At 35.4% G+C, this 13782-nt stretch overlaps 1 protein-coding gene across 2 annotated transcripts in view; it reads right to left on the bottom strand.

Moving 5' to 3' along the window:
• The window catches only part of LOC137394104 (glycerate kinase-like), a 36498-nt gene that overhangs the window by 5166 nt on the left and 17550 nt on the right, over nucleotides 1-13782 (bottom strand). For both annotated transcript variants that reach the window (XM_068080826.1, XM_068080832.1), the window contains 6 exons: nucleotides 11543-11712; nucleotides 11029-11171; nucleotides 4756-4931; nucleotides 3159-3290; nucleotides 2699-2900; nucleotides 1934-2098 (listed from right to left, as the gene is read on the bottom strand). In XM_068080826.1, coding sequence (XP_067936927.1) covers nucleotides 1934-2098; nucleotides 2699-2900; nucleotides 3159-3290; nucleotides 4756-4931; nucleotides 11029-11171; nucleotides 11543-11712 — 988 coding nt within the window. The remainder of the gene's footprint in view (nucleotides 1-1933; nucleotides 2099-2698; nucleotides 2901-3158; nucleotides 3291-4755; nucleotides 4932-11028; nucleotides 11172-11542; nucleotides 11713-13782) is intronic.

Raw genomic sequence — 13782 nt, 5'->3', positions numbered from 1 at the left:
GAAACGTCCTGGCATTAACATCATCTCAAACAACAAACCAATCTCAATTGATAGAAAAATCTTTATACTTTTTGATAAAAACATTTTAAACTTTACATTAGAAGCATTTAATTTGAAACAAGCCATTTGTGCTTTTGATTTATATTATAGTTTGTATATGTACATGTATCTACTAATAAATAAGTAAATACATGGACTTGTGACAGTGCTCTGATAACTTGAACGCTCTGATAATTCGAACACTTTTGCTCGGTCCCTTGAAGTTCGAGTTATCCATGTTTGACTGTAATTATAATTTAGTATAATTAAGTATGTTATAATTTATTTTTATTTAACATATAACAACGTTTGCCACATTAACTTTCAAACTACATATTATGAGAAGTGTTTTGTGTAATTGAAATAAATGAAGAGAATAGAGAAAATAAAAACAACTGTAGATGTTTTCAAGCTTTTTCAAACAACTACAACTTTTAAATTTCATATCATAAAATAAATTTTTTGTTGAAATGAATTAGGAAGAAAAATGAAACTGCAAATGTGTTTAAATGTAAATGTGAAATAATTAGCAAGTGATGGCTAAATATAATCTGTTTAGCTATGATTACAATAAAAAATTATTTAATAAATAAAGTAATAAGAAAGTCTATTTTATTTTTAAATAATTATAATTTAGTATAATTAAGTATAATTTATTTTTATCTAACATATAACAACATTTGCCACTCTAACTTTCAAACTTTCTGCTTGCTTACATCAAGCAAAGATGTTCACTAACTAGTGGACATCTTTGCTTTAAGCTAGTCTATGTATTTGATTGATATGTATTGAAATCTAATATTACATGCAAGGGCTGTTTGTGAACTGTGATGTCAATGAATCACTCTATCACCATACAAATTGTATCACCATACAATTTCAATACTTTCAGTTGATGGCAGTTGATTAGCTTCCCATCACACCAATGTAATACAACCCCAGTATGACTATCTATCTTATCTATGAGTAACCAATGATATACAGCCCCCCATGTGTGGGGGCTGTATATCATTGGAATAACTGATTGCATTGACTCACTTACTTAACACTATCTATTCAGTGCCTTTGCAAGGCATGTAGGTATTGAATTGCTTTAAATAATAAGCATATATTAGAGTAATAAACTATAATCATCATTTCTTTAATATGAGCAATAACTACTATCTTAACTGTGGAAATTCATGATCATTCTCATGGCTGATGTTATCGTTCTGTCAATCACTACGATTGACTAGCACAAAAAAGGGGCGTGGCCTAAACGCTCCTTGTTGGCACCGGAAACGCTTGTGTTGTTGAATGCAGTTTTCACTCTAGGGGGAGATAACTCTATGGCCTAAACTGGCTAATGTTGAACCTCTGTAGCAAAGGCCATGGTAACTGAATTTCGGCATCTATATAACTTATCTATTTATAATCTAATTAACTGAAAACAATGAATTAGCCAGCAATGAAACTTAATTTACTTTAAAACAAATAAAACTGACTGATACAAGAATACAAATAAAACTGACTGAGCGCACAAATAACGACATGTTTAGTTGCTGTTGTTGTTTAAGTTCTTCTAAAGTTTACCGCAGAGACTGGTCTCTGGTTAAACGTGTTTACCTTATTTTTTCTACATAAATTTTTGGGCTAAATCTGTTATGATTACCAATGAAGCGACCGACATAGCATCGCAGCCAAGTCGCATAGACGGAAGAGAACAACTCCCTTTCAGTGTAGCCGATGCATCAGGTGTAGTGCGTATTGTGACAAGCTGTGTTTGCTCGCTCCACTCGATGGGGGACAATTCCCCAAAAACAACAGCTTGTCAAGACAGGCTAGGAGCTGCCCCGCTGTTAGACTAGATAGCAGAACATCAGGGTAATTGAGATTTAGAACAAAATCAACATACATCTGATGCAGTCCAGTTCTATTTTGATTAGACGTCTGTCTTGTTCTTCGTTATAATTTCTCGTCACCAATGCTGCAGCGTATAGTGCAAGACATGCAAAGAGTTTGCCACTTTCCAAAGTGCTGGTTGAGATTCTGGAAGGCTCAATAGCGTGAGCAGGTATCTCTAAAATTATTGTGCGGCGTTCTGAATCGGACAAACAAACATAATATGTTGCTCTGATACTGTGCGCGAACATGCGAGTGAAAATTCATCTTTGAAAGAAATCATTGCTATTTGCTGTAACAACTGCATAAACAATATCATCAGTAAAAAATCGTGAATTATGAAAACCGTCATATAATTACTGTTTTATGTCATAGCTGCTTGCATAGTCGCCGTAACCATTATCATAACCTCCAACTTGAGAAAGAAAACATGTCTGAAATAGTCTGAATTTTTATTTGCTGTCAGTAGTTTAATGCTAAAACGCAGTTAACTACTGACCTTGCCAGCTTCATCAAAGAAGTGTATTTATAAACAGAAAACATGGAATTCTCCATTACTAACATTCTTTCAGAAATACCACGACTGATATAGACAGCAAAATTAAAAAGCCGAATTGAAGTGTTTAGTCCATTTTGCTGCTAGTCGACGCTTACTGCTATAGTTTAGCTCCTGTTAGCTTCGACAGCCAATAAATACAAGTACCTTTGTTAAAAAGGTAAAACTACCCTCCTAGAAAATAACTTAGCTAAAAATGAAAAAAAGATTTTCACACCTTACCATATTTGGCACACTGATTAAGGATGGTGGCAATAGCAATCTCATCCGAACCAGCCAATATGTTGATAGTGTTTGATGTGTCATATCTCGACTTTGGGCGCTCTTCCCAAGTGTCTGTGAAAGCTGGTCCATTCAAACACCAGTTATTAGTAGTAGATTCATGGCATTCCTTTTCAAGAAAATTCACAACTGCTGAGGGCATCTAACAAATAGATAAATTAACAGAATATGATTCTCTTGTAGTTGTTTTTGTTGGCTGAGGCTAGCTTTATTTCAATACATCCAAATATCTAAATCCAAATATTGTATAGCAATTGACTTCCACTTGTTTGGAAGAGGTACCATTTAAAATATGGGTACCATTTAAAATATGGTACGCAGACCAATTCTCGAGCATTGCAAGAAATAGATGAGCAAGTGATGGAATATTTGACGAATAGTTGTAAGCAACTGAACGCACCTGCTCAACCAATTTGTATTTTCGGAGTACTTCCATAGCCTGTTGGGGTGTGGAACTGTCAGAGGTAGTCAGCCCACCAGCTACCTCCGTGTATGAATTATGTGGTAGATTGCTGAGTATAAGTGATATGACCTGACCATTAAAAGCCATTAATTAACACGCTATTTTCACATGCGAAAAACAGCCCGATACATTCACCTTTCTTAAATGCTTTAGATAAGCTTCAAATAAATTCCATACAAGACAAGTTTAGAAATAACTAGTGGCTACATAAAGCGAATAACTCCAAAAAGCTATTATCAATAGGTCAGGTGATTACTTAGTGCCTTAATTTTGCATTGTGCTGGCACAGTGATACTAGCTACCCTGGTACTAATTCTCAATATACAGTCAAACATGGATAACTCGAACTTCAAAGGACCGAGCAAAGTGTTCGAATTATCAGAGCGTTCAAGTTATCAGAGCACTGTCACAAGTCCATGTAACTACTTATTTATTAGTAGATACATGTACATATACAAACTATAATATAAATCAAAAGCACAAATGGCTTGTTTCAAATTAAATGCTTCTAATGTAAAGTTTAAAACGTTTTTATCAAAAAGTATAGAGATTTTTCTATCACTTGAGATTGGTTTGTTGTTTGAGATGATGTTAATGCCAGGACGTTTTTCAGATTGACATTGGCAAAACTTGATCGTTGTTGAAATGCTCAAAAGAAAAGACATCTTTTTCTTTTGAGCGTTTTACCCACGATCAATTTTGTCGATTTTTCTTGAAGTTTATGCAAAGATAACTTTACTTTACCTGGGATTTGTTAAGAGCAACACTCCAAGGCAGTTCAATTAAAAGTTTTATGAGGTTTTACAGTACATTGTATATCACTCACGCTTTTTGAATGGATACTTATTGAATGTACACACGTATTCTGTGTTTAGGTCAAACGATGAATAGTTTTTTAGCTAAGACAACGTATACGTTTAATTACCACAATTTTTAAGACGTCTTAAACATTCAACATTCCGACGTTGATTGAACACGGAATCAACGTCGGAAAACTATTCGTCACGGGCTAGCCGGGTCACGCACTCAAGGATTTTCGCCACGCACATACAAAACAACATGCTGTTTTTGTTTTGTATGTGCGTGGCGAAAATTCTTGCACGCGTGACCCGGCTAGCCCGTGCTACTCATCGTATAGCAGTATAAATCAAATTTCACCAAACCTTTAGAAAAGTCGTTGACAGAAATATTTTGCTGATGGTGGTAATAACGACGCTTATGAATTACGAAAAGATGAGGTTTACCTCTATGGCTTTGAAAAAAGTGATTTTCTAAAGCGATAACAACCGTTTCGGTATCCGTTGGGCAAAAAAACAGTTCGAATTAACAGTGTTGAGTTCGAGTTATCTATAGCAATTTATCATTACGTGGGAACGGACCAAAGAAACCGTTCGAATTAACCATGTGTTCGAGCTATCCGTGGGCGAGTTATCCATGTTTGACTGTATTAAGGCAGGTCTGCATGAGACGTAACAGTGATCTTGCACTTAGTTATCCAATAATATGATAACCTGCTAATATGAATGACATTTACTTTTGCTGGAGACGCTGAAGCGGAAAGCCCACCACCCTTAAGCATGCTGAGATTTTTGCGTACAGTATTCTGGTCCAAGTATGGTACTTTGTGACTCTTCATTAGTTCTATACACTTAATTTTATCCTCCAGTGTCAATGATGGCTTTGGCATGGTCAGTAATGCTGACCCTCCTCCTACAAAGATTCTTATCATATAATAACACGCATTATTGTGTAAGCTAAAAAATGAAGGCAAAATCTTTCTTTAAAGAGCTGACATTCAACAGTAAGCATTTCTTCATTTACATAATTTGCCAACAATAAAAATTATTTAATTACAGCCAAAATATCTCTGTAAAGTTTAACCGTTCTATCACACATTGCCAGATTTTTAGATGGGCGGATGTATTATATTTGTTAATGTATTCTTGATCAATTGTCCACCTTATCCACCCAAGCCAGTGTATATATTTGAATAACTCACAAGTTTGAAAAGACCCAGTCATGTAGTAAACATACAGTATCTTGAACAGCAAATTGTTAACATATGGGTAAAATAGTGAGAATTTCTATGAAAGTACTATATCTTCGATGTGTTTCACGAAAAGTCATGGAAGAAATTATGCATTAACTGTAACTGAAAAATAATCAGGCTGTTTATTTGTTAAGTTATAGTAATTTTTTATATGCCTACAAAGTTCCAAAATATCTCAACACGAAATCCAGAGCTATTATCAGCAAATTTCTACCAGAGAGGTGGATAATCAAGGGCTATAACGAATTAACTGTGTAACATTGACTTTTAAAGCTGAGCAAGTGGAATAATCAGAAACCATGTGTTGAAGACATAACCAAAAAGTGATGACGTGCAAATGTGATGTTGATGGAGTACAAAAAATGATGTAGTTACAATGGTAGTAACTTTTCTAAAAGGTAAGAAAAAACCACTGGCTAAAACATGGTACATTACTACATATTGTTAAATCGCACGTACAACTACTAGAACAAGACTGTTATTACAAACACAAAACAGTAAAGATAAAACGTAAAATATCTGGTGGATTAAAGGCAGTGGTGATAGAGGTCGCATGTACACTTAATGAAAATAGTTCCATGGCTGATGACTACCTTAATCCTTGTAAAAACTTCACACATGTACCATAAAACATCTCTTTGAACACCGTGGCGCTCAATTTTTTAACCCTTACTTATAGTGGCGCTTCATTAGATGTGGTGTTCAAATAAAGGGTGACGTCCTTTTCGAATAACTCATCAGAATTGTAAAAGATAAATTTAACCCTTTTACGGGCGAGGCAAACGCTGCTGCCTATTATACGAGTCTATATAGCCTGTCGATCTTATAGCCTGTGTTAAATTTGTTAGAGCTTTCAATTTTTTGCTTCACTTTAAATTTGAAGATATTTTCATTTTATAACTGTATTTAACTACTAGATGAATGCCCTGCGTTGCATGGATAATAAAACAACAGCTTATAAACATTACCTTTCCCACTACATTACCCTTACACTACATTATCTGCAACTGTTTATAAGCTGTTTTTATTACCTGTGCAATGTCAGTTATTCATTTACTGAGGTCTTGAGGCCAGCTTGTAGTAATCACTGTGATTTTCACTATGGTCAGCTGGAGATGTAGTTTACTGGATAAGCTTGTCGCCTCAAGAACTGAATGTTCTGAGTTCCGATCCTTTATGATGTGGATTTTTTATTCCCAAAACTTAATCGCCGTAACTGGACAGATGAACGACAGACGCCCACATTTATATAATTTTTAGCCGAATGCCCGTTGTTTCATAGGTTAAAAAACAGCTTAGAGAGTGTGGCAGGTAATGTGGTTGTATTGGTTAATTTGAGTACGCTAGTATCGGTTTAGCTGAACTTGCAATTAGGAATTGTGAGAGCAAGCTTTAGAGACGTTGGGCATAAAGCAGAGTCACTATGCATATTTTAACTCCAATAATGACTCATATCGCCAATGAATCAGTTGCATTTCTTGGAGCTTAAAGGTTGACCTTCAACAAAATTCACATTACAGTTATTTGGTATCAAAAGGTTCACCATGTCTTACTCTGTTGTGTTGTAGGTGCAAAATATGTGGAAATGTGATTACAAGCTCTTAAAAGCTCAAAAACGAACAGTTAATCACAGCCAACACGAAAAAGCCATAGGTCGTAATCCCTCTCCATTCTCCAAAACGGCTCACTATGTGCTAAATTTGAACCAATGGAGATATCAACTGCAAGTTTTTTTTAACCACGCGTTTAACCACTGAGCTATACAGTCCTTAGTATTCTATCGCTCTTATCATATACTGTACACACTTTTCTTGATTGTACACGCTTAATGATTACTTAATTGATACATCGCGATACATAACTTATAACAGGGGTTGCAATGCCCCTGTTATAAAGTATTTTTTGCCTATGAAACACGATGCTTTTTCATCCTCACCATACTAGAACGAATTTGTTTTTTGTCATAGGATATCAACAATAATTTTTCTCAAAATTAAAATCGGGCAATCGTTGTACTGATTACGACAAAATAACAAAAATGTCGATAATGCTATTTTGAAGCTCGTTTCTCAGTTTAGCGTTATCCGTTATGACCTTATGATACAAACGGATTCCCAAATAAATAAGTGATAAAATTTTAATTCAAAGTTTGAAGTTTACTAAAATGAATATTAAAACTTCTTCAAATATGTTTTTAGTAAGCTAAATTCATTAAGTTTTAAGATTCAGCCTTTGTCATATGCCTGTCTCAAAGGTAAGAACTCTCCACGTAGTACATTGGAATGTTACATTTTCTTGCAGATCATAGCCACAAAATGCACTAAAGTTGATGTAGGTAACTATAGCTACTAAGGGTAACATATTGTTTTCTTACTATTATTTAATGATGATGATTTTTACCAGGAAATGATTGCATTAGATAATTACTATAGACTTCTATACCACACGAAATTAAGTTTATAAGTTAGAATGATAAATGTTGTATATGTTAAATAAAAATAAATTTTCTGTCCAAAGAGTTTTTTATTACTCAAACAATGCTGGGCATTCAGCTTGTTCGTAATAAGCATGGTGACGCAATGCGGCAAGGCCACACCATTACAGAAGACGCTCCTATAACAGAAATTCAAGCTGACAAGTACTGATTACAAAGCTGAAAACTAACAGTACATATGCTAACAAAAGAATAAATACTTATTTAGTCGTTAAAACCTGCAATAAAATGTAACATTTCTATGTACACTACTGCAAGTTTTTATCTTCGAGGCAGACGTAGTGGCAAATAGCAGTCTGAGAGAGACTTGACAGCAACACGTTCGGCGCACTAAACTTTTGTGACGTTACATGATAGAAACTTTGAATTTAACTTAAATGAATTTAACTTACTAAATGCACACTTAAAACTGAGTTTTAATCCTTTATTAATCTCAATTTAATTTTGCGATCTTAATTTTTTATTATCTGTTTCCAGTTTGGCGCTTTTTGTCTCGCAATCGCCATAACTTTTGGCCAACCTTTTAAAAGCTTTTTCAAACTGATTTGAGAAGACCAAATTATGCTGTTCTCGAAATCGGCCTCTTGCACTCTTGACCATATAGTGGCTATCGAGAAACAGCTCATATGCTCGTATGTCAAAGATTACTCATATCTTAAGGCAGAAACTTACTCAAAATGCTGCTCTCATCTCGATTTGCTCGTCTGGTATGACTGCAGATGTTGCATAAAAGTTCATTGCGCAGCCAAAACTGGTTTTTTTATAGGCAATAGAAGAGGAGTTATAAGTGTCGATCCATTAAAAGCTGAGTTTAGATAACAGCAATCAAATAATATGCTATAAATCTACAAATTTATAAGTTAAATCATTTATAAATACTACAAATATATATATTCAAAAACTGGTGACATAAACAAGCCATATTTATAATACATAGAAAAATAAAACTTAACATTTTGGAAACAAAAATATTTGCATCGTTTGCTCGTCCAGATGCGTTTTGATTGTTGTTTTCATTTGGACCCACTTCATATTTTTGTGGGTGTTCAATACCTTCCACAATGTCTCCTGGTCTCAAATATTTTTCTGAATTGCTGAACGAGTTCATATTAGCATCCTAACAATTTTTTTAGCAGATGCACATGGTCATTTAGAACACATTTTTCGTGCGCGAATAAAAACTTAGCCTCATGTAAGCTTGTATGTGCATGCTAAGTAGAGGTTTTAGCCCCAAATAGTAGTACAGCTTCATTGTAATTGCTAAACCGTTTTTTATATACGTCGAAGTATTAAAATCATACTAAACAAGGAACTACTATTAGCCTGACACAGTTACTGAATATTTCTATTGTGTTGCTTTCAAAGTTTTACCGAAAAACTATAAAGCTTTGGGGTTAGAAAACGGACTTCGATATAAACAGCAACAATGAAAAAATTAATTGTTATTGATGTAACCAAGTCATCTAATACTATTACTAATACGAAGAATAATACTATTTCTAAATACTATTAGTAATACTATTTCTAAACACTTTCTGCTGACCACTTGCTATTATTTGTTCGTAAAGATCAAAGAATGTCAAAATGGCGGTCAGATAAAGGTGACGTTAAATGAAAGGATGGCGCTTTATTTTTCAACCCTTTTCCTAAAGCGGCAGTTAAATAGAGGTGGTGTTTAAATAAAGGCGGCGTTCAAATAAAGATTATATGGTACAATAGACACTTCTATAACCTCCTATAACGTAAATTCTCTTATACCGTAAATTAACTCCTATAACATAAATTCCAGAGAATGTAAAAAATTTATGTGAAGTTTCTGTTTCGTACTACGTAAAAAATTCCATAGAACGTAAAGTGTCAAGTTGGGTGAGGTCTCAAATTTGATTTGAATGTTAATCTATCTCGCCGCACTTGTGCAAGAAAAACCGACGTGCGTATAGCATTATATCTATTATATACCCTAGGACACTTATATTTCGCTAGTATTTAGTTTCGTGATTAGTATAGAGAGTAAAATTTCACTGCAACTTAATTTTGCAGCTCTGATGAGTGCGAAAATATAGTGATGTGAAAATAAATGCAGTGGAACAAACATAATTAGATTCCTCAAGTTCAGTTCATCAATAAAAAAATTTTCAATTTGGGACTAGATTGTAATTGTACACCGCAGGTGGAATGGTGTGGGCGAGATCGAAAATGCAATTTGATCGCTTGCTGCCATTTGTTTCTTGGACTATCAATGAACAAAGCTATTTAATTTCGCGTTTTTGCTCGTTCGTTATGATAGTTTAGTTTCGTACATGAAATTTTCGCGAGAGGATGACTCCGCGAAAACGCGAAAGTTAGATGAGGCGAATACATAAGTGTCCTAGGGTATACAAATTTAGTGACATTATAGTTCGTCATCATAGATCTTCAGATGTGTCGACAAAACAGAGAAGTCGATAGCTGTGCATTGTTCATAAATAGAAAGGCGATCGACTGGTGTAGGTGTTACAGCGTCGGCCCACCAATCCGAATGTCACGAGTTGGAGTAGCGTTGAAAGTTCTCTTTTATTCTAGCCTTGACCCCTGGATACAGATGACGATAGATGGGTAGCACTGCATTTGTAAAATAGTAGTAGTTTTTTTAGGTAGTACCATTTTTATGGTAAAAATCTTTTGTTGTTTTGCTTTATTGTAGAAGTATAAAATATTTGTTATTAGTTTTACTTGGAAGAGTAGAGTTTGCTGTTTAGAAAACAATAGGCCAATAAATTGCTGTAAATGAACGTCGAAGATGTGCACTCCCATCAACCTAATGTATCTCCATCACCGCAATTATGGTCTATAAAACCACTAAAGTTGATCGGAAAAAGGTGACAAGTTGTCAAAGCGAACCAATAATACTGCAGTTACGGTAGAGCCAACAAATGAAAAGAGTTAAGTCAGTTTTTCCTTTTTTGCATGGTCAAAGGGGTGAGTTTGAAAAGATTTTGGAATGGATTAGTCAGTTGACATGTATTTTACTGTTCATATAACTTGAATTCCCTATTATGGATTATTTACGTTGTAGGAGCACCTACTGTATATAGGGGAGCCAGTAATCAAAAGGTGTGGTCATCAAAATTTTAAAGGAGGCGAAGCTACATGTGATTTTGCGATAAACCCCAGCATGAAAAAAGGTATCTTTGGTATAATATTATAATTGCCAAAATTTTCCCGTTACCTTTTTTAAAAAAACAAATAAAAACAATTAAGTAAGCGAATGTAGGAAGAGGCACCTGAGATGAGAGTGATAAGGATGTCATTGGCTTGAAGTGACTGAGTGATCTCAAGCACTCGTCGTGCCGATTCCAGAGACTGCTCACTGCCGGCAGCATGGGAACCGAGCACCAATTCAAACCTAGAGCTGGGAAACAGGTGCCTAAAATGGAATAATAGCTCATACAAAAAGTTCAACCCAAAGCTAAATAAAATCTATTCTGTTTGCAAAATAAGAAAAATTTATAAAAAAAACCTTTTAAACTACTCATCCAATGAAAAATAGCCAGATCAAACCTATAAATATATTAAATAATAATATAAACATATTTATATATATACGCGCAGGTACTTCGATAGGAAGCTGAGCTGTTCATGTTGTTACAAAATAAATCTAATACACTTTTTTTCTTCTTTGAGTAGTTTTAAATTTGTAAATAGATGTAAAAACAGCACACCTAGAGAAACCCCGATTAAAAGTTGTCTACAATAAAAAACGATAGAATAAATTATGGAATGTTAGCCGCTACACACTTTTTTCCTGCAGCTTCCAAATCCTTAACAGAGTTTTCAGGCACAAAGGCCAGTCCCCGGACAATGTGATCTCCTAAGATGTCCTCAACAGAGCGGCACATGCCAATAACGGCTTTGCCGACTGCTATTATGTGTACATTCTTATTGATGTGATAGGAAGAGGACCTAATCTACAACAGAGAAACACATTAGATCTACCTACAACGGATCTTCTTTAGATTCACCTACAACAGCACAGCAGCGGTACAACTCTGAGGCTATGTACAAGGGCATACTCTATAAAGTATGCCTTATAGAGTATAACAGGCATACTCTATAAGGCACAGGTGTCAAACACATGGCCCGCGGGCCACATGTGGCCCGAAACCTCATTTTATGTGGCCCGCGAGGGCTTAATTACTCATTCGCCCGAGAATCATTCTCCCGTATTTACAACGTTGCTAGGCACACCAACGCGAGTTATCTTGCCTCTAAATTTTGTCTATTCCTTGTGTTGTTATTTTTACATTACATGAGAATAATTTTGACTAGTCAGAAAAACTTTTTTCTGATCAATCAAACAAACGTACATATATACCTCAATGATCTCTTTGGCAAAAGTTATAACTAAATTACTACGCCCATTTCGACATCTACTGAACCGAAAATCATCGCCGTCACTTTAAAATTTATCGTTCGCGATCAATTTTTTTCAACTCGAGAAGTAAATATGCAGATTCAGAAGGGGTAAGACAGTGAAAGACTGCATAAATCATATTGAAACATTATTTTTAATGTTTCGAAGTTTTTACTAACTTTTAATTTTGTCAATTTTCATCGTTACACTCGAATAAAAATGCACTTTTTAGGCTGTCAACCGTAGTCAGACAAAAGTTATTCAATCTCGATAGGATCATAGTCATTCTTAGAGCGGCCCCTGAAGTCTGAAAAGTCAAGAACAGAGTTACTGAACATAATTTTATTCTTTGAATAATGTTTATGACAGTTTATTTGAGTTATATTAGGGTGTAGATTTGCTATGCTATTGTTGTGGAAGTCAGCGTTGACTAACCACTAGCAAGTGGGTTCTGCGTACAAGTTGTCTTATACTGAACGAGTAATAGCTCTCATGCACAACTGTAATTGTTGCAACAAAGTGTCTGGTGAATAATGGCTTTTATTCACACAAGCTCTATAAACATGAGAAGATAGAACAATTAGAACAATTCACTACAATCAAGCGTAATGCTGAAATGAGTTACAATAATAAATACCCAAAACAGTTACACTTGTAAATGTAAGAATGTTAAGCAATATATATGTTACCAAAGATATACAAAGCTGCACAAAGGTAAGTTAATGTTACCGCACTGTCCTTAATGCAGATTATGAACGTAACTCTCAGTCTTTATTTCAGTCGTTTGTACTCTGTATCGCTAGCTCTGTGCTCTTTGTTTTCCCGTCTTAACACTGAAGCACCATTGCTTATATAGCAAGGGCTGAGTGTTAATCAACGGGCTTTCCACGCAAGCTGGCTTTTAAATTATAGGGCTAATCTGAGAATAGCTGAATGCTTATGGCAATTAAAACAACTCAGCTTAGTAAATCCATCACATTCTCCACCCCTAGATGCAGTGCCGGTATTTTAATATTGGCTCACAAGCGTCGATAAAGGATGGATTAGGGATCCAGCTCCAATGTTGACAACCCTGTTGTAACCTTAGGTTACAATGCTTAGTTATCCTAATAATACAGCTGGTTCGAGTGAGTTGAATGTTTTGAGTGATGGTTGATGCTATAGCAAGGCTCGAGGCCGTAGATAAAGGCATCCGAGACTCCCCAAGTGAGTTTCCAAACTTGGTGTCATCGGACATACCAATATCTTCTTTTAAGGCCTCGAAGCTCAATATAACACATGATCCTTCAACCAGGGAGGTTTTCTCAAGGCTCGCCTTGGCCGTTCAGGAAGCGGAACTTGTTCTTCCCAGGACATGTTGAGATCATCAAAATGCTGATCGAGTGCAGCATCTGGTGATGCTGGATTCTCTTCAAGCCCGATATGCTCTTCTATATCACTGGGAGAATCATTCCTTGACTGGTCAACATCCGAGCTGGTCCTTGGGCTTCTCAGTTGTCCAGCTAGATCAGATGCCGGCGTGAACAGTTTGAGACGGCATTCATTGATGGTTCCTTGACCAGCAACTTTATAAGTGCCGTTGTCAAAGACCTTCTTTATAATGAATGGCCCATTAAACTTTGGT

This window comes from Watersipora subatra, chromosome 1 (genome assembly GCF_963576615.1).
Source record: "Watersipora subatra chromosome 1, tzWatSuba1.1, whole genome shotgun sequence".
Classification (NCBI taxonomy): Eukaryota; Metazoa; Bryozoa; class Gymnolaemata; order Cheilostomatida; family Watersiporidae; genus Watersipora; species Watersipora subatra.
Note: the sequence above shows the minus strand (reverse complement) of the source record. Positions and strands in the feature narration are given on the sequence as shown.